Source organism: Struthio camelus, chromosome 1 (genome assembly GCF_040807025.1).
Source record: "Struthio camelus isolate bStrCam1 chromosome 1, bStrCam1.hap1, whole genome shotgun sequence".
Lineage (NCBI taxonomy): Eukaryota > Metazoa > Chordata > Aves > Struthioniformes > Struthionidae > Struthio > Struthio camelus.
In genome coordinates, this window is record NC_090942.1 from 131,703,359 (window position 1) to 131,723,195 (window position 19,837).

The window sequence follows — 19,837 nt, forward strand, 5'->3', positions numbered from 1 at the left end:
AATAAAGCTTGGATGATATGGAATGTCGCTACTGTTTCTGGCATAACATGAAATTAGGCTGATACAGCATACTTAACTGTAAGGCAGAGTGCTACTTCACTTACAGAAATAACTTCGTAGCATGCCTAAGATAATAGCTTCACACCAAAGGTTAAGGGGTCATATACTACAGGGAGTTTAACTTGCTTGTAATACTTCAGCGAGCTCGAGAAATACTGCGAAGCGGGATTTGTAGGGAAAGGTAACGAGTCTTAGGCGACCAACTCGGATGTCTTCATGAACGCGATCCTTTCATCTGATCTGACAAGAAAGCAGAAAATGAAAAAATGGAAACAATTTTTCTTTGTTCTACTAGCTTTATTTCTTTCCTTAGTGCTAGGCCAGCAGGCTTACAATACAAGTTACTGAGCTAACGAGGTGGAGGTGTAAAGCTATTTCTTGGTTACAAGGCTAATTCCAGATTTGGCAGTCAAACCTCTTACTCTGATTATTAGAAAACTTTCCTATGTCTTCTGAGATCTTTTCTTATTCTGGTGCTTTCATACCAGTTTTCTGGTAGTCTCCAAAGACCTCCAGAAGAGCATAACCTGACAGCATTCAATAGTGCTAGCACTATCCTAACATCAGCAGTATGTTATAATGTCTGGGGTTGCTTATAAGTATATATACATACATTTTTTTCGTTAGAAGTTAGTGATTCCGATTGCTTATTAGCTGATGCTTTACCTATATTCTGGTTGCCATGAAGTAAAGGGGCAGCTCATGCATTTTACAAGGAGAATTTCTCTCTTTATGCTTGGACTGGGGACTGTCACGGGGACAAAAACAGTAACATGATTCCATACTTTCAAGCATCAACTGAAATGTTGACTAGCAAGCAAAATGTCTTCATATTTTCACCCAAGTTTCTGTGAGCGTAGGGAACTGCAGGATATGGTATTTGCCACTCAAGCGCCACTTGACTTCAGTGGAATTCTTATGGCTATTACTGCAGACACCATCTTGAAATATGTAACTATGGTGCCTTAGTAAAAGGAATTTATATCTGGGTTAAATATTAGCTGTGTTTCTAAGCCTTCTTACTGACTACTGAAAGTGGTTATGTGAGCTGATTACATGTCCTCAAAAAGTAAGGATAGTGAGCTCTTTTACGGATGGTCATCTACGAATGTGTCTACACAGCAGACTGCACTGCAGCGGAGTCATTCTCAGGCTAGTTCAGATACTGGCAGAAGTCTGCCTTTAAACAACTAAATACAACGCTGAAACTTTGCAGTGCTCTTCAACATGTTTGCTTTCATAAGCAAATTTTTAAAAAACTCAGTGAGATAGATCGCTACTGCAGTATATTTTGAAGTGCAGACAAACCTGAAAACGTAGCCTCATCACATGCCTGTAGTTGGCAGAGAGACACAGTCAGTTTGAACAAGTTACACGCACTGTGCTATCTTTTAGGGGAAAAAAAAAATTTACAATTTACTCTTTGGTTATAGGAGTTAAAAAACATCAAGATAGAGCTGAGGGTGTTCTGGCATTATTACAAAATAAAACCCTTAACCTTCCTACTTTCATTTCCACCTCAGAAATCCTGTCTCATTTTCAGAAGTATGTGGAAGGAAAAAGCTATTGCCAGTTTTCTGTGTAAAGTATTTGGGTTATATATGTGTCCCTACAGAAGTCCTTGAAATATTTTAAATATACGGGGTAGGGGGAACACCCCAGTGGAGTGTACTGGGTCAAATATAAGGTGCACCAAACCTGGTGTCCTATGTCTAATTCAAAGCAAAGTCAGGTACTCCTGAAAGCATATGAGGACATGACAAGGATGTATGAAGAATTAGCTGAAAAAGGAAGTCTATTAATAGTATTTTTGTAACCTACTGAATTATTTTACATTTTAATTTTGGAAGTGCCTAAAATGAGAGAATAGGATTTGGGATTAAATCAGGTTTTATTTTGTTTTTTGGCTTTGGATCAGTTTTTTACAAAAGTGTCTTAATATTTTATTTTTCACTAGTAAGATATATATGCTAGATTCATGTTCATATTTTTTTAAGTCTGTTTCTCAATTTCTGTTAGTTTAACTTTTTTTGGTGTGCTGGAATCATACTTTGTTCACTTCTAAAGGTAAAACTTAGTTTCAAGGCAGCAGGTATGCAAGCATGCAAATAGTCTGCAGTTTGAATCTTTTAGCTTGCACTGCTGCCAAAGGGAGCATCACATCTCTTCCTCCTTTGGCCAGTTGGTCTCAGACAAGTGTTATCCTTTCCTTTGTACTGGTACAAAGGTGTAGTACCATCATTAAGACAGATTAGGAGAATGATTCCGTTCAAAACTAAAGCTATTTTTAGCGCAGATTTCCTAATCTAGAGGTAGTGGTAGGAGCAGAAACACAATTGCGTGTGCATTGAGAGCAAGACCTCTTCTTTCACTGATAGTTACCATCTTAGACCAGCTTAACACGTACTGTATGTCAAACAAACAAACTAATGCTACTTGCATTTTTTTTAATCAGAAAAGTGTTATTATCTTGCTCCATAATGCACTGCTCTGGATAAATTGCACTATTTTCCCACTCCTTTCCCTTCAGTGTTGATTTTCTTAGGCAAAATGCGATATCAGATTGCAGAGAATCAATTGCCCATCTTCATGCATCTCTGTTGTACTGAGGAACTCTGTGAACTGAGTATTTGTCTACTGGTTTGCTCTGGTAATGCTTGACTATATGGTGGATAAACTTAGAGATGGAGGCCAAAGCTCACTTCAGACAAAATGAGATTCTTGATACTTGACCAATAATATCTTACAGAGAAAAGCTTTCTCATTCCCTGAGAAGAAGCATTGATAATAATGACTTTTACATATGCAGCATATCGTTCTATGAATTCTGAAAGATCCTAGTTTTCTAAAGCACTTTGCAGGCTGATATGAAAACTAGAAGATGAACAGTAATGTGTAATGATTCTGTAGTAGATTGCTACAGGATTATCAAACTCCTAACAGCAGCATTATCCACCACATGACTGTTAAAATTTTGAGTTATAACCAGTAAATACAGAAGTTATTTTATCCACTCTTGAAATGTAATGCAATCCACACTGAACAGAACCAGCTTGAACTACAATATATAACAATTTAAAATGAGAGGAAGATATTTCATAACTCAGCAGTTCTGAAAGGAGCCCTTATAGACAGAATAAAGAGACAGAAGGGGAAATTTCGCTGAAATTTGAAGTTGTACAATCTGGAAAGCTGCATCATTTTTTATTTTTCTAGCATGTCCTAATAGACTGGCCAAATTCCACATCACATTACAGTACTTTCTACCAGTACAGCGATCTCTGAACTGCATATCTAGCTAAAATAATGATATCAGTGCAATTTTCAAGACTGAAGCCAGAACAATATTCTAATTCTTGAGAAAAGTCCCATTAATTGTTTTGACTGACAGAAAAAAGTGAAGAGGATCTTCTGCCAACTCATTTGTCAGGCAGAAAATCCAAAATAGAACAGGTAACAGTACAACACACTGATTTATTGGTTCAAATTGCAACATTGGAAAGAAGCCAGACCAAATCATCAGTTTCTGCAGTGTGTTATTAAAGGCTTATTTCAGACATTTTATCTTTCATGTATTTATTCCTAGTTGATCGTGGAGTAAGTACTGACAGGCACATTTAAATGGAAAGTGCTTCTGCTGGGCTAGAAACATATATTGGACCAGGGAAGGAGGCAGAGAAAAGGTTTTCAGTGACACATGAAAGCAGGGCTTCAGAGCATACATGGAATTGTGAGTAAAACAGAACTATGAATGTAGGAGGCTGGTGTGAAGGAGAATCGGGGAGAAAGCTCATCTGTAAATCCTTTGGGAAAAAGGTTCTTCAGGTATTTGTATAGAGAAAAGTCATTGTCACAGACAAATTGCAGAATTGTCACGATCCTGTCTGGTATCACAAAACACTCTGCTGGTGACTTGAGGAAGCACACACATCACAAAGGATCAGAAGTATAACTTGCTGTTTTATCAAACAGTAAAAGCATAAGGCATAGAAATGCGAGGGCATAGACATACCTGAGTGTCTTTTTTACTTTTAAAGGGGTATTGTTTGTGATTAATCAGTGTTTTCTGCCTTATAGGCCTGCCTCGTCCCCTCAGCTTTCACACGATGATACTCATTCACGCATTGAACATTATGCTAGCAGGTATGAGACCAGCTGGACATTAGGCAAATCTTTCTTTAAACAATCTTTTAAAAAATCCCAAAAGCTAGCTGCAACCTGAATAGTTCTTAAAGAAAAATAGGATTTGGGGATTTGTTTTCCCAGATCTGGGATGCAGAGTATAACCCGTAACTACCACTAATCATTCTATCAACTAACTTGCATGCCAGAGCGTGTACTTGATTAAAATGGCCTTTAGTTTCTGTGGGGGTCTTTGTTAAGGCGTGCATTCAGGTTAAGAGTGTTTTATTTTTCATATAGACCGTGGTAATCATATAAATCAGAGGAGCTGAAACCTCCAAACTGTACATGAATCTCAAATGCCATAATTAATTCACATTTCAGTGTTAAGTAATTCACCGTAACAAATATTGCAGACAGGACCTTGGTTTGGAGGGTAAAAATAGTAATATGTCACTGCTTTACTACACTTGTCCACTTCCATATTGCTCTTAACAGTCAAAAAGTGGGTTAACTGAGCAACTACAAAAAATAAGCTGGTTTTCTACCAAGCAGGTTAATTTGCAAGGGCTGAGATGGTGAAAAATAATTATTCCAGCTTCCTCTTTTCCTCCCAAAAAACCCCATGATCAACAGAGGTATTTTCTAAATTATGCAGTACACGTAGGAGAGACTAAATGTTGAAAACCAATGAGAAGTGACTGGTCATTTCAGTTCTGTGATGGCATTGACAGCTACAGAACAATTTGTGGAATCCCCTGGCATCTCCAGGCCTTTCTTTGATTGTGAAATTAATTAATCAGGAGGAATTGAATATAATCTCAGAGGAAGAGTTGAAAACTTAGAAATGAGTTTAAACAGGTCACTGTAATTTATAAACAATTACTTGTGATAGCTTATTGCAAAGCCTTTTGGTAACCAACAGTGAATGTAAAGTCGTCTGTGTTTCAAATACTCTTAAGTCATCAAAAATACGGCATTCTTTAATTCTTTCAGGAATGTTAGAGCAAGCAAAATTTCTGAAAAACGCTGTTGATTTTAATGAGTTTGTTTATTTTTCCGTAGGCTAGCAGAAATGGAGAACAGCAATGGTTCTTATCTAAATGACAGTATTTCACCTAATGAAAGCATGTAAGTGGATTGTTCTAATATTTTTCGTATATATTTTCTTGTGTAGGTCTACAACTGGTAATGAATTCTATAAAACCAGAATTTGCATGGCCATGTCCTACACCTGGTTCAGTTTCATGGTGAACTTCTCATGTTCGCTCAGTTTATATAGTGGTGTCTGAATTTATGGTTTATAGCTTAATACCTAATTTATGCAACAGATGGTTAATATCATCAAAATTAAACTTATTAATTTCTCAACAAAAATTACTAATTTATTCAGCAAACACTTCCCATATTATTTGGAAAATACGCTTATCATCTGATGTGTTTCAAGGACAAAGAAAAGGCATCCCGTCTATCTGAACTGCAAGCTTTAACATGATGAAATTATTGTAAGCTAGAAAATGTTGTGGGGAAAATGTTATACAGAAGGCTAGTGAGGCTATACAGAAATTTTTTGTCTTCAAATAACTGAAATACATCACCAGTAATACCCAGAAGTGACTCATCCTCACTGTGAAATATCAAAAGTCGTAAACCTTAAGCTGGACAGATCACTGACAAGCATTCATTTTACTACTTTATATTTAAAATCATATATAGTATAGAAGTTAATGTCAATTTGGAATGTTTTCAAAAAAGTAGTTCAATTTCATGTCACACTGAGACATTTTTACAGTTTTGTGACATGATCGTACATTTCTCCTTTTCCAAAGCTTTCTTTATCTTGTTTATCTCTGAGCGCACAGAACCAGAAAGCTAACTGTGGGTAGTGCTTTCAGGAACAGTGTATAAGTACATAAATCACTGGAGTGCTTGAAAATTTGTTCTTAGTTAACGTTATAACAGTGTAGAAGAAGCCATAACATAGATTCCAAATGAATCAAACAGGAAAAAAAAAATAACACCCAACATTCTGAAGTGTTTTCTCTATTGTCTGTAGTGGGATCCTTACCACAGTGTAAGTAATTTTTTTTTTTTAAATCAGATAGTATATGGTTTTTACTAAGTTTATGGTGTTCCTTTAGAGCACAGAACTCCAGTACTTGATTCCAAGGCATCAGTATTTTATAAGGATGTTTGTGAGCCTGTGATACGTTCTTGGATATTAATAAAGCAATTTATTTCTTTGTTTTGAAATCATTTCTCTTTTGACTTGATAGGATTGTTACCCACCAAGTTTGAAAGAAAGTTATGTGTACAGCCCAGTACTTTACCATTGTTTTAATCTATTGGTTCAAAAAGGAAAAAATGAAAATGTCATGTCAAAGCTAATACATACATAATGTCAGCGTAGTTTCACACAATTAATGAAACCCTGTTTCCAGATTTAATGCTAATCTTGGATTGTTGTGGTTAGTAGTAGTTTTATTATATATGATTTTTCCTCTTGTCCTCAGTGAAGTATTTGAGTGCCCTTATGCACAAAATCATACGTAAGCTATATTTTTCTTATTGTGCTTTGATCTTACTATTCAACTCGTTCTTTGGTTAATTAAAAATTGTATTCGTATGCTTAAGTTAATAAGCTAGCCACTGACTTTCCACTCAGTTTATCACTCAGTTTGCAGTATTAAAATTAGAATATAGTTGTATCTTCTGAATTTTGGAAGAACTGAGATCCAGATACAAATGGCAGTAAAATCAAAGCTCCAAAAATTCTTCGTGCTTTAAGTGAGTTTGGAGCTGTAACTTTGAGTTTTTTATGTCAGGTGTTCTTCGAGTATTGTTTAGTGACATTCTCATGGGCTTTGGATTACCTGGTTTATAATTGCAGGTAGAATGATAGCTACATTGATGCATGGAGGGGAGGAGGACATCTCTGTATATACGGACACAAAACATTTGGATCTGCAGCATCATTGTAATTATATCTACAAATATGTGCGGGCTGAAAATGACGCAAGGAGTATGTCTTGGAAAATGACAATCTAGTTAGTGCAGCAGTCATTATGTCACTTTTTCCCCATTAATTCACTTAGGATGTATAAGGATGTATATATATGCAGAGTAGTTGTTTGAGTGAATTCAAAGCTGAAGTGCTTCATGGAAAGTATAAATTTAGGAACTAGTGAGCCTTGAAAATTTTGTTTAAAATAAGTAAAGAATACCCTTTGTGAAAAATTGATAGTTCTCTGTTATGAACCAATGTTAATGTGCTCTAAATTGCTTTGGCTCTCCTGCAGTCTATAAAATGGCGTCATTTTCAGGAACAAAATGGAAACAGAGAATGTTTTAATTTTTGAATAATAACAAGAATTCAAGATGTCCTTTAAATTCTGGATTGCAAAAGTAACAGAAAAAAAGTATACTAAGTGATTTTGTGTTATACCTCAATGTTACCGGAAGAACAAGATTCTCAACAGCAGTGGTGTTTCTTTCCTGTCATTGACTTGTACTGATGCCACCTTTCATGGTTTCTTAAAATTATTGCTGATGTTAATTGCCCGTCTTAGCGCCAGAATGCATTTCCTTAGCACCCAGAACTTTAATTTCATTCTGTGAGGTTTGTTAAGGTCTTCAGAACTGGATTTGGGTTTTTTTTCCAGATATGCTTGTGCTTGAAACCTGATAGTTTCAGGGGAAATAGAAATTAAGAAATGGATCGTATGTATAAAATAGAATATATTTATATTCTGGTGGTGTACGTCATCTGTACTTTCAAAATATTTCCGTAGTCAAAAATAGCCTAATTTCATGAAATTATGAATAAGTCAAGATTTCTTTCATTTCACTAAATTTACAGTTTTAAGGACTAAAATACGTAAATATGGGATGCCTTTACTAAATGAGGAGAGTTTGTAGTGTAAAAATAAATATTTCGCCTGTGCTTGGATAAACCTTGCTCAATACAGTTAGGTAGCATAAGGTGGCTTTTTCTCTCAAGCAAATCTCTAATTTAAGTTGAGTGAAAAAGGAAGGCTGAGATTTCAGCTGTGACAATACTGGACTTTAAATATCTGAGAAGCAGAGGGGAAGAGAGATGGAGTCTGTGGAGGAGGAAAATTACCACAGACTAAGTGAAACAATTCAGCAGATTTCATTTCACATACACTGCTCTGCTGTTCATTACAGTGAGTTCAGTGAATTTCCTTGTAAGAAATGAGAGCCTTACAATGAGTCATTTCCTCATATTCATTGCAAAGGTAAAAATGAAAAAGGTAGCAGCCTGTTTTATCCTCCTCTATTTTCCAGCGATGATGAACACTTGCTAATCCAGCACTACTGCCAAAGTCTGAACCAGGAGTCCCCCCTGAGCCAGCCCCGAAGCCCTGCCCAGATTTTGATTTCTCTGGAGAGTGAAGAAAGAGGTGAACTAGAGAGGATTCTTGCAGATCTGGAAGAGGAAAACAGGTGAGTTACACTCTAAGCTACAGCAGGGATCAGGTATGTACCAAAGGCACAAATAAAAGTGAAGAATGGAAACTAATAAAGCCCTGCCGTTAGGCTGTCTTTTTAAATAAGTTGATTCTATTAAACCTCCCTAATCCGTTCAGTTTCCTCTCAGAAAGAGAGAGATGATGAAACTGAAATTGTATAGTTAGTTATTAACTCATTCCCACTTTCAGTGCAGTGATGAGTCAGCACTGTTGCCATTAGTTTGTTCCGTAGAACTCTCAAAATGATAAACATCAAAGAGCTTTATTCCAGTGTTTCCTTATTTTGCCGTTTATGAGGAAAGTGTGCAGATTTTCTACAACTCTACTGAGAAAAGATGTTTTTTTTTTCTTGGTAATAACCGTTGGAAGACATACTTCTCTCTAAAAGGTGGGTCACTGGGACATGTGAAGCTTTTAAACAACCTCAATACAATATTAATTTTGAATAAAAAGTATATGGAATAATTGTGCTGAGCTGGATAGAATCAACATTGGTGGCATTCTTAGGAATAAAATGAGTTCTCAACTTGCATCTTCCTCTGACAAATGAATACTTATGTTCATGTTAGTTAAAACTTGCGTCCTCTTTTATTTCGTTTTATTTCTTTGATAGTAACTTATTTGTTGCCATTTCTTTAGCCCTTCAGTATCACATATCATTTATCACTTCTTTTAATTTCAAGTTTAACTTCAAAGTATCTTCATTAATCACAAAATATCCGGACTAGACCCTTGCACCATCACATCACTGTAGTCCTGTTTCTGCAATGCTCTGCACTCATGCCATCAGCATAAAAACTGGTAGATCTTGACACTGGCAGATTCACAATCACAACCATCAACTATCAAAATAAGAATGTAAACTTAAAAATCATTAAATCTACAAAAGCACGTTTTTATTTACCTTCTCCTGTCTTCAGCCTTTACAGTACAGTCTATTAGCATTTTCTTGCTCTTTTTTCTTGATGCTGTAAGAGCTAGATACTTTGTCTTGTTTACAATTAAGGTGTAATGCAGGAACCATTAGCCTTAGGAACATCAAGAAAATAGTTGCAAGAGTTGGCAGCATCATCAAGTTACACTGAAGATATAACTGCTAAAATCTAACCATTTCCTATGGGGAATTAGTTGCAGGTAGAATACATGGATATTACATTCAAACCTACCTGAAGAACACGGGCATAAAGTGTAACAGATGCCTATGTATCCCTCTCCCATCTCTTAAGGAAAATACTGACTGACATTTTCCTTACTCCAAGGACGGTGAATTAGCATCTGCAAAGTAACAAAACTCTGTATTGTCACATGTAATTAAAATCAAGGATAACATTATTTCTCAGAGCTTGCACATATCAATTAAATACTCCAAAGAATAAACATGAGAGTGAGAAATAAAGAGGAATGGTCAAGATTACGTTTTTTTCAGTGGGGTTTCAAATAATACGGAGAACTGATGAGGCATAAAGGATGAGGAAAGTGTTTCAGACAGAAAGCTGTGGAAAACAAAACTCTTGCTCGCCAAAAAGCGGTAAGATCTTGCTTGAAACAAGTCGCAAATTTTTGATACATAGTACATAAAGCCAGAATGCTTTCCCAAGTGGAGGAAAATCAGTATTTTAAAAAAGCTATCATATTTTGCATTTTTAGGACTTTGTGGTTAAGAAATGTCATGTAACTAGTATTAGTTATTAGTACTAGTAACTGTAGGTTTGGAGAAGGTTATTTTTTAAACAGCAGAAAGAAAAATTGGAATGTTTTCTACCTATACACAAACTAAACTGCCCACCAAAAAGGAGTACACCTTTTAAAGCAGCATATTACAGATTAAAAAGATGGTAAGTGAACAGAAGCATAGCCTTGAGTTTAGATAGCTAAATAATCTGAGAAATTCCTTTTTGAGATTATGCCTTAAATATCAGTATGAGCTTTGTTTAGTATAATAATCAGGAATAGCAAGTTAAAAAAAAATCTCTGACAAGAATTATACCTTAAAAATACCTGTTTTTAAAGTTTGCCAATCCTGGATTAAATGAGCTATAGGCTTGGTTACCTGTGCTTGTACCCTGTGTTGTCTTCTCATTTCTGCTATTAGAGCGACTAAAACTCATTAGGGTTTGGGGGTTGGTTGGTTGGTTTGTTTGTTTTACTAAACTACTTCTGCTTGCTTAAGAAATAGATTATCTGAAAGCAGACTTAGTTACTAGATGCCACCCACAAGTAACCTGTCCTTTTATGGCTGAATCAAGTCTTAATGCAGCAGGGACTGATAGATCTATTTCTGTATGACAGTGTGGAGGTCACACTGCTGTGATTTTCATTGATGATGACAAAATCATGACTTTTATCTCTCTGCATCTGTCTCTGCAAGCTTCTATAAATAGCTTGTACTTAAAATGTGAGGCAGAAGCTCTAAAAAGAACAAGTTCTTGCTTATTGTCCTGAAAGACCGTCACAGCCAGATCACTGTGCTTTTATGGAAGAATCACTGATTCACGTCACAAAAATAAGCCGTTCAAACAGGATTGATCAGGAGACACACATACACTTTTCTGCCTTACAAAAACAGTTTTATCCCTTTAGACCTCTCTCTGTATTTTCTAGTCTTTCACCTACCTTGAGTTTGTTCAAACCTTTTTTGACTGATATCAGAGGTAATTAACAAACCGAGCTCTAATTCCTAGTGTGATCCTGGTTCCAGTGGGTAAACTCATGTTCCTTCACATTTTATTGCGAAAGTACTCGCTGAGTAAACATTGTTTATTGTTGCAGCATTTGAATGTAATGAATCTGTAGTTTGGAAATGGGATAAACGGCGATGTCATTCATACTGTGCTCTCCTTTCCTCAGCGCAGGCTTAAAGCACCTGGGTTGTTTCATTCAGTTGTGAATATCTCGTCTTGAAAGCCACATGCACACATTTGCTGGAGTGCATCTCCTTTCTGCTGCTGGGCTGGATGTGATGTTTATTCTTGGAAAGGCAAGGAGCTAGAGAGCTAGCTATGTCAGATAAATACTGTCACCTTTCATGCCTATATTGACAAAACTTTTATTACATACACTTTGTTGATTTTTGACAATGAAGATTTAACACACTCTGCTGATGTGTTGGTATTTCACGATTTTATTCAGCACACCCACTAATTTCCTAGCAGTTGGTGGAAAAGTTGCATTAACTATCAGCAAGAAGTAATACTGAGATATTCAAAATACTCTATTGTCATTTCCCTGTCAGCTTCTGTTCTCCCCAGTTTCCTACTTTTAAAACAGCCCTTCTGTCTTCTTCTCATTTTCAGTTTTCCTCATCTCTTTTTAGCTGTGTATAGCATTCTGACCTCCATTTGGTTTTCAGCTGCGTTTTCTGGTCTCCAAATATTTCAGTCTTGACTTGTTGAGATGAAAGAGACTCTTTGAAGTTGAAATTTTGAGTCTTTGCTTTTGGACAGTTTAAAAAGATCTGTTGCCTGTTTTGAATTCTTCTGAAACGTATAATCCAAATTATAAACTAACCTAGCTGTAACATAGTTCTGGCTGTTTCTTTTTGGTTCCAAAGAGCTCTTGTGAGGTATTAATTATTTATCTACTAGAGTTTTCAGAGCTTGGTGCTTTTGTAGCTAGCAAACATGACTTCCTTAAATAATTTATGCCTAAAATTTGACGGTTAAAAATTTATATTTGCTAAAATACAACATTTTAGAGAATATCTTCCATTGGTGAAACTGTTTTATTTGAGTATTAGGCCTTCAGATTCATGCTCAGTTTTAAATCACATGAAATATTATAAGACCGTTTCTTCATGTACTCAATAGGCATTAGAATGCTTTAGAGCACATTATCATTTTCTTGCAATATAAAAGAAAAACTTAAAACAGTTATAGAACTGACCCAAAACATTTTTGAATTTTCTTGAGAGTGCAACAGGTGAGATAGATAGATTTTTAGTGTCCGTGTAAAGCAGCGTATTACATAGGTTATAGATTAGCATGTACCATACTAGCATTAAAAAAGAAATTTTGTGATGAAATTTTGTGTTTTTGTGGTGAGACAGAACACACTCAGGCTGCGTGCTACTGGAGAAGCACTAACATCTCAAATCTCAAAGCTGCCCTGTTTTCACCTAGGTGTAGTGTTCCTTCAAATGTGAAGACTGGTGAAAGGCCTACTCAAATAAGTTCCTTCTATATCGTTGCCAAAAGCTGGAATGTAATGCATTGCTAAATGTGCTGTGGTTCCTTTTGATATTTATTTTGGAAGTGAAGAAGTGGAACTAAATCTTCTGAGTGTGAAGCATCATAAGTAAACAGTGGCACTCTAATGAAGGACAGGGTAAGGTGGTTCAGTTACCAGCTTTGTCCATTTCTTCAAACCACTGATTTTTGTAGGGAGATGAAAAGCAACACAAATTCACAAATTCTCAGTTGCCTATGGGAGGAATTTTCAGCAGATGGGGTCCGCTAGGATTTCCCTCACCAGGCAATTAATCCTGCCAATGATGGATGTTATTAATAACTCATGAGATCTTTACTACCCAGCTCTTTATGGCTGCATAAATCAAGATTACATTGCATGCTTCCTGTTATTTTTCTTCATGAATGTTTAAAAGAGGTGCAAGTATAGTTAATTTTTCTTGGAATATTTGTCTTCTGGAAATAGAATATATTTTCCCAGCGAGGAGAAAATGTGTCAGCTTTATTTGTCTGTGACATCCAGGTGTAAAGTCGCCCAACCTGAACTGTACTTGCTCAGTCACATTCATTGGGAGAGAATTATGCTTTTATCTCCCCTTTCTTTTACTTCCTATTTTGTACTGAAAATGTAAGAAATACTCTTTCTTCAGAATGTCAATGCTTCATTCTGAGGGATGCGGACAGTTCCTTAGGCGCCTGTCTTGCAACAACATTCCTTTTTCACCACATAGCTTAAAACTATTCCAGAGCTAGGAGAAAGAACAGACTGTTTTCTCCTCCAGGAGATTCTTACAGCAGTTTTGAAATGATTTCTTTCTGAATTTCAACTTTTTTCTCCTATGTAAGTACAAATCTTTATTGCTATATATTCGGTCCCAATTATTATTGATATTATTGATCATCTGCACTCTGCATCACTCTTACAGCTCTGAAGTCAATTGATATGATGAGTGTTTTGATTCCCTGGACCAAGAACTCCGTAACTGGAGTGAGAAGGTGCAGCAACAAAACTCACCTCGATGCTCAGGAGTAACTCATATGTTTCCTTTACAGTGACATGTAAACGTTCCTTTCTTCTAACAATATTACTGTGTTTAACTATAGAAGTCATAAATTCAGCCATACCTCTGCTTGGATAATACTCAGTATCCTTGACAACATTTTTTTTTCCTTAAGAGAGAATTTTTAACATTTATCATTATGGATATTTTAATTAAAAGAAATATAACCAGAAGGAGCAGGAGGGTGGCTCACAAACCGTGTCTGATGCGGGGTTGGTTTTGGCTGGCTGAGTCCTTAAATGTGTAGCTACAGCCTTGAGTTTGGTTACATGCCTACCCAAGTTACTTTGTGATTAGTTTATGCTCATTTCATATCACTGATCTTACGAAGCTAATACGACCTACAACATTCTACAGTGGTACGGCCCACACATGAGCTAGACACCTCCCATCCTAGCCTCCTTTTCTAGTTAATAGAGAGAATTAAGAACTTTTTAAAACTGAATCATACGACTGTTTGTAGGTGTCTACTTGGGAATAAGAGCAGCTCACTCTGTAAACCTCATTGACTCATAGGGAGACCTTAAAATAGCCAGCTCAGTTATAGCACCTACAGTGTAGACCTCTACATTTAAATAAGTGTCAACTTCTGTGCCTGATGCCATACTTTTAGCACCATGCCTAATATGCCACCCACCTGTTCAGTACTGGTTTTAAGTAGTTACAACCCTTCGCATCCAAGTCGACAGAATTTCATGTTAAAGACTGGGTGCACTTGAGTGCAGTTGAGATCTGCTCAAGCTGTGTTGATGTACAGTGCATGTACATGATGCTAAAGATACCTTATAAGTCAGTCGAGAACCACCAGATTTATGTTAGTTCATCATAACTCATCATAGTTCAGTACCTAAGATCCGTTATTGTTAACACAGATAAATAAACTATTAAAGTTGTTTAGCATCAAATATTGGCGATGCCCCATCTTCTGATTTCTCTGGGCAAGGTCAGTGTTGGTTTCCTGTAAGTGCTGTTTAACAGAAAGATATTCGGAATAGTGCCCCCATCAAAAGACTTTTTGATTTATCACAGTTGGTAGATGGAGGCAATGTTCCTAGTCACACCATCTACTATAACTGGAGAAAGCAGAGACATCTGTACACACACAAGTCTTTCTGCAGATTCCAAAATAAAAATGGAAAATTTTAATGCTAAGTACAAGTTGAGAACGGTTATTGAGAGTTTGACTAAATATGCATCAGTTACACTGTCAAAGGGAAATAGGTAATTGGTATCTGTGGAATAAAGGTCACGTTAGTGGTGGGGAGAGGTGATAGTATGGTTATCGAACAGGGCAAAGTGAGGGCAGGTATTTCCTTCATGCTGAAGATCCAGTATTCTTGATCTCAAGTGAAACACCTGTGTGCCTGTACAGCATTCTGTATCTCCAGTAGCGTGGCGCCCTCAAGCTACACGACCCCAAGTTACTAGAGCCTGGTAATAAACAAAATTACATTGCTGACTGCTTTTATAATCGGCATACAGAGGCTTCTGGTTTTGGGGGGTCTGTAGTCATTACCCCTAAATCTTGATCACTTGTACTGACGCTGAAAACGTTAAACACATAGGCTCGTGTTCAGAGGTCTTAGACTTTGTAAGTGGTGTGTTTTTAAGTTGTTTTGGAGGACACTAAGCCCTTGGAAGCACTCAGTAAATGGAAAAGTCTGGGTTCAAGAACTTATGTGAAATTTAGGCTGTCTGAACATGGTTCTTAGTCTCATGTAAACATGGCTCGGGGGTGATGTGTGTCATTAGCATATTCCTATGGAGCGTCACCTGAGAACAGTCATTTATGGGCTCCTCCAAAATCAACACAATTACAAACATTTCCAAACCAGGGTTCTAAATATTACCAAAAGCGGTCCTTGTTGGTTCCAGCACCCTTGAGCTATGATCACAGATGCAAGTGACCTTCCATGCTGAGAGCAACTTTAACGTTAAAACCTTGGAAAATACAGCTGATTAAAACAACTTCCGTGCATGTCAGAACAGTTGTTAGTTCTGAAAAAGTTTAAGACTTGTAATCCAAAGGTGATGCCCTTTCTTTAGAATTGTGCAAGACAGCTGCTATGCAATGCCCGTATCAGCATTTTATTGATGGAGATAGGTCATAAAGTTCCAGGTGATTCTCTTGTCATCTGCTACTGGTTAATCATTGCATCTGTAATCATTGCCCCATTTTATGCAATCCCCTGCAGTTTGAAACCCTCTCAATTTCCAGAAAACGACAATTAATTTTAAATTAGAATTAGAGAAAGAGAGAAAAAAAGCTAGCAGCTACTCTTCCAACTTTGCTGCCTTTTTTTCTTAGGGATCTCTTTGTACCCGCTAGAGCTACATCTCCTTTGGCTTTTAATCTCTTCCCCTGTAGTGCCAGGCAGATGGCAGACAGAATGACAGAACGTAAGAGAAAGCAACCTGATGGTAAAGTCAGGGTTCTCAGCTGAGAATAATACTTGGAAACTGCTACTTAAAAGATGGGACTGGATTAACACCATCTCTTCAAATAAAGGTGGAGTTTGGCCAGTGAAATGAATCAAATTAGCCACAGGTATTTTATTTCTAATTATAAAGCAAGAACACCATCTTCTTCTAAACTATTTTATATTAGACATGAAGGCATTTATATCTGCATTACTCTCTGGTCCTCACTCGATTTTCAGTACCCTAGTTACTGGAAGGACTTCTCTATGTATCTTGATAGTTGAGTCAGCAATTATATATTTCTTTATAACATAGTAACTGATTATGTTGTAACTATGACCAGGTACATTTACTTAGTTTCCCTTAATCTTTTGCTTTGAAAGTGGAATTTTGCTTTCCAACACTTTGAGACCTTCAAACTTCGAGTCTGCTATTTGTAAAATATTGCCTGTGTCATACATCTGGGAAATTCCTTACAGTGTAGTGATAATCACTGCCTACAGACTTAGTGACAAACGCTTGGCTTAATCAATCCTATATGTAGTCTACCATAAGATCATGTGTGATACTGTTGACATTCTCATTCCTATTTCTAATCTTTTTTATATTTAGAAGTATTCACCTGTTCATTCACCTAGAAGTATCAGAAGACATTAAGTCATTTGGAAAGCAACATTCAGTATAACCCTTTTTTCTTTCTTTCAGATAATTTTCATAGACTAGAAACTCTTTATCTACTTAAAGCAAAATCATCCTTTGAAAAAGCTGTCTGATGTAGAAGAAAATACCTGTGATATTTATAGCACCTTCTTGATTTGTCATCCAAAGATGTTTATCATTTGGCAGCTCTGTAGTTTTTATTCTTTGAGAGCTTGTCAGCCCTCATGTTTAGAGTTGTATTTTTAGCTAATCCCTTAAATATAGAGTGTCAAAAAATGAAAGAATATAGATTACGTATAACAGTTGCTCTCGAGCAATCTCCACGTTTATTCTCTCTGTTGTCTCCTCTTTCTATGCGTTTTAGAGAAGCTCAGAATTATGGAAGAACCTGAAGCTAAGAAGGATCAGCCCCTTTTTGTTTCTTTTACCTTTTACATTTGCTGCAGAGGGAGGGATCACATAGGGCAGGTATCCCTTAGGGGTAATAGCCTGTCTTTTTCCTTAGTATTGCTTTCTTATCCGTGTGAAATGATGCATAACCTTTTCATTGTAGTTCTGGTGACAGTTACGTATCTTTAGAAGTGTTTCACAGCTTAATTGGAATGTTTCTGAGGTGCTGTGAGTCTCCAGACCAAAATATCCGTGTGAATTGTGGTTTGCAGGCAAAACTAGCAAAAAATGCCCGTTCTACCAACCTCTAATAAGAAGTTGTTTGAAAAAAAGAAATCTGGGTCACTATCTGAGTAAGCAGTTTCAGGCTGTCGTCTGTGGAACCAGTTTTCCCCGCTGGAAAGCAGTAGCAAAATCCCAGTGCAGTTTGTTATGCCTCCCTTGTGTACAACGTTTTCTGCTACAAGAGTCTATTTTTACATTGTCAGGCTGCTATCTCTAACGAGGTTTCAGTTTTTTACCTCAGTATTCTTACTACTTGGTAGATTTTTTTTTCATGTGGTCCTTATAGGTTATATTAATCACATAGATGTTTTACTGGAGGAAATGAATAAAAGAACAAGTTTTAAAAAGTCATAAAGTTACAGTAGACTATCACTCTAGATAGTGCTGTACAAAGGTGGAAGTTATAGCCCAAAAGTTAGTTAGCCCAAAAATTACAAGTGCAGTTTTAACATATTAGCTCATTGATCATCTTTTCCTTATCTCAGGCTGGTAATTTTAGAGCTAGACTGGAAATAGAATTGCAGATATAAAGGAAGCAGAGTGATGTGACCTGAGTAATGACAGCAGAGTGGCAAATGAACTCTTGAATTCTGTGTTTTGTTCTAAATTGTTATGTGGCCTTCTTTGTGTCTTCATTTTCCCATCTGTAAAATAGGTAGGTAGGCCAGCTGGTGTAAGCTTTATTTAGTGTTTGTAAAGTGCTTTGATCATACAAAGTACTCTGTTAGCACTAAGTATTACTAGGGTGTTTTCATGCCAGGCAATCTGACTTCTAAAAATGAGAACATATACATATATACATATATATATATAAAAATATATATATATATAAAGCTTTTACCTTCTTGTCACTATTCAACAGAAACTTGCAAGCAGAATATGACCGACTGAAGCAACAGCATGATCACAAAGGTTTGTCTCCACTGCCGTCCCCCCCTGAGATGATGCCAGTCTCTCCACAAAGTCCCCGGGATGCTGAACTCATTGCAGAAGCCAAGCTGCTTCGCCAGCACAAGGGCCGCCTGGAGGCTAGGATGCAGATTCTGGAGGATCACAACAAGCAGCTGGAGTCACAGCTGCACAGGCTAAGGCAGCTGCTGGAACAGGTGAATCCTCAGGCCTGGCTTTTAGTTCTCTATAGAGCTTATTTTCCAAACAGGGTATGAAGCATTGCCAACAACTATAACATACTAGGAAATCATATCGGTAAAGACTGGTCGGAGAGAGATTGTTCTGCAGGCTGAAAGTGATCAGGTGAAATCTAACTGCAATATGGTTGTTTAGTATTCTTCCCTTTTTTTTAATTGAGAATTTCGATTGATTGTTTGCCTGGATATTTTTACTCTGAAACAAACAAAATTGTGTTTTTATGGGATAAATGCAAAATTCAGAGATAAAAAATTTGTGCAGCTGTACTGAACTGGTTTTAATAATCGCTTCTTTTTCTCTTCAATTTTTAGCCACAGGCAGATGCCAAGGTAAATGGTACAACACTGTCCTCTCCTTCTACCTCTTTGCAGAGGTCAGATAGCAGTCAGCCAATGCTTCTTCGTGTAGTTGGCAGCCAGACGTCGGAAACCATGGGTAAGACAACAAAGTCTAGACTCACCAAAAATAGTTACCCTCCCATTTCTCAACAAAAATTTCGTGAAGATAGAAAATATTCTGCTCTCTTCTTTAATTCAAATGAGCCTACATTCAATGTAGATTCAAATGAAGTAGGCATTTGCAATGGTCTTTGATATTATCTGCCTGTTTACGATTTGCATCTTCCTTATCGTGCAGGCTATTGTGTTTGATCATGATGCATGCAGTAGCATGGATATTTTGATATTAGATGCAAAGCTGAGCCAGGACTTGAATTCTGAAAACAGATAACACGAAAAATTAACTATTTCATTCAGATTGTCTTACAGTTAAGAAGCATAACATGACTGATATAAATGTACAGAGTATTAATTATGGCTAAGAGAGTAAATGTAGGATTAATCATTCTTGTATTAACTGATGTGATCTTATTTTTAATTTGTCATTGCTCAAGTAAATAGCATTGAGCCATCACTCATAGGCAATGCTCCTCTGGTTGTTTTTCTAAATATCACATCAGTTGTGATAATAAATGTCATGTGAGTTGTGGAGTAAGGTTAAGTAATAATATTCT

At 36.7% G+C, this 19,837-nt stretch overlaps 1 protein-coding gene and 1 long non-coding RNA gene across 11 annotated transcripts in view; one reads left to right on the forward strand and one right to left on the reverse strand.

Annotated features, from left to right (window-relative positions):
* The window catches only part of DMD (dystrophin), a 1,217,172-nt gene that overhangs the window by 1,175,525 nt on the left and 21,810 nt on the right, over window positions 1-19,837 (forward strand). For 9 of the 10 annotated variants that reach the window (XM_068917030.1, XM_068917051.1, XM_068917006.1 and 6 more), the window contains 5 exons: window positions 4,138-4,203; window positions 5,248-5,313; window positions 8,491-8,649; window positions 18,539-18,782; window positions 19,137-19,260. In XM_068917030.1, the coding sequence (XP_068773131.1) occupies window positions 4,138-4,203; window positions 5,248-5,313; window positions 8,491-8,649; window positions 18,539-18,782; window positions 19,137-19,260 (659 nt within the window). The remainder of the gene's footprint in view (window positions 1-4,137; window positions 4,204-5,247; window positions 5,314-8,490; window positions 8,650-18,538; window positions 18,783-19,136; window positions 19,261-19,837) is intronic. The other variant, XM_068917057.1, reaches the window with a different exon arrangement.
* On the reverse strand, window positions 187-10,774 carry LOC104149968 (uncharacterized). The gene is made up of 3 exons (XR_695455.2): window positions 10,726-10,774; window positions 9,842-9,950; window positions 187-300 (listed from the first exon to the last, which is right to left on the reverse strand). It is a non-coding gene; the product is annotated as an uncharacterized lncRNA (long non-coding RNA).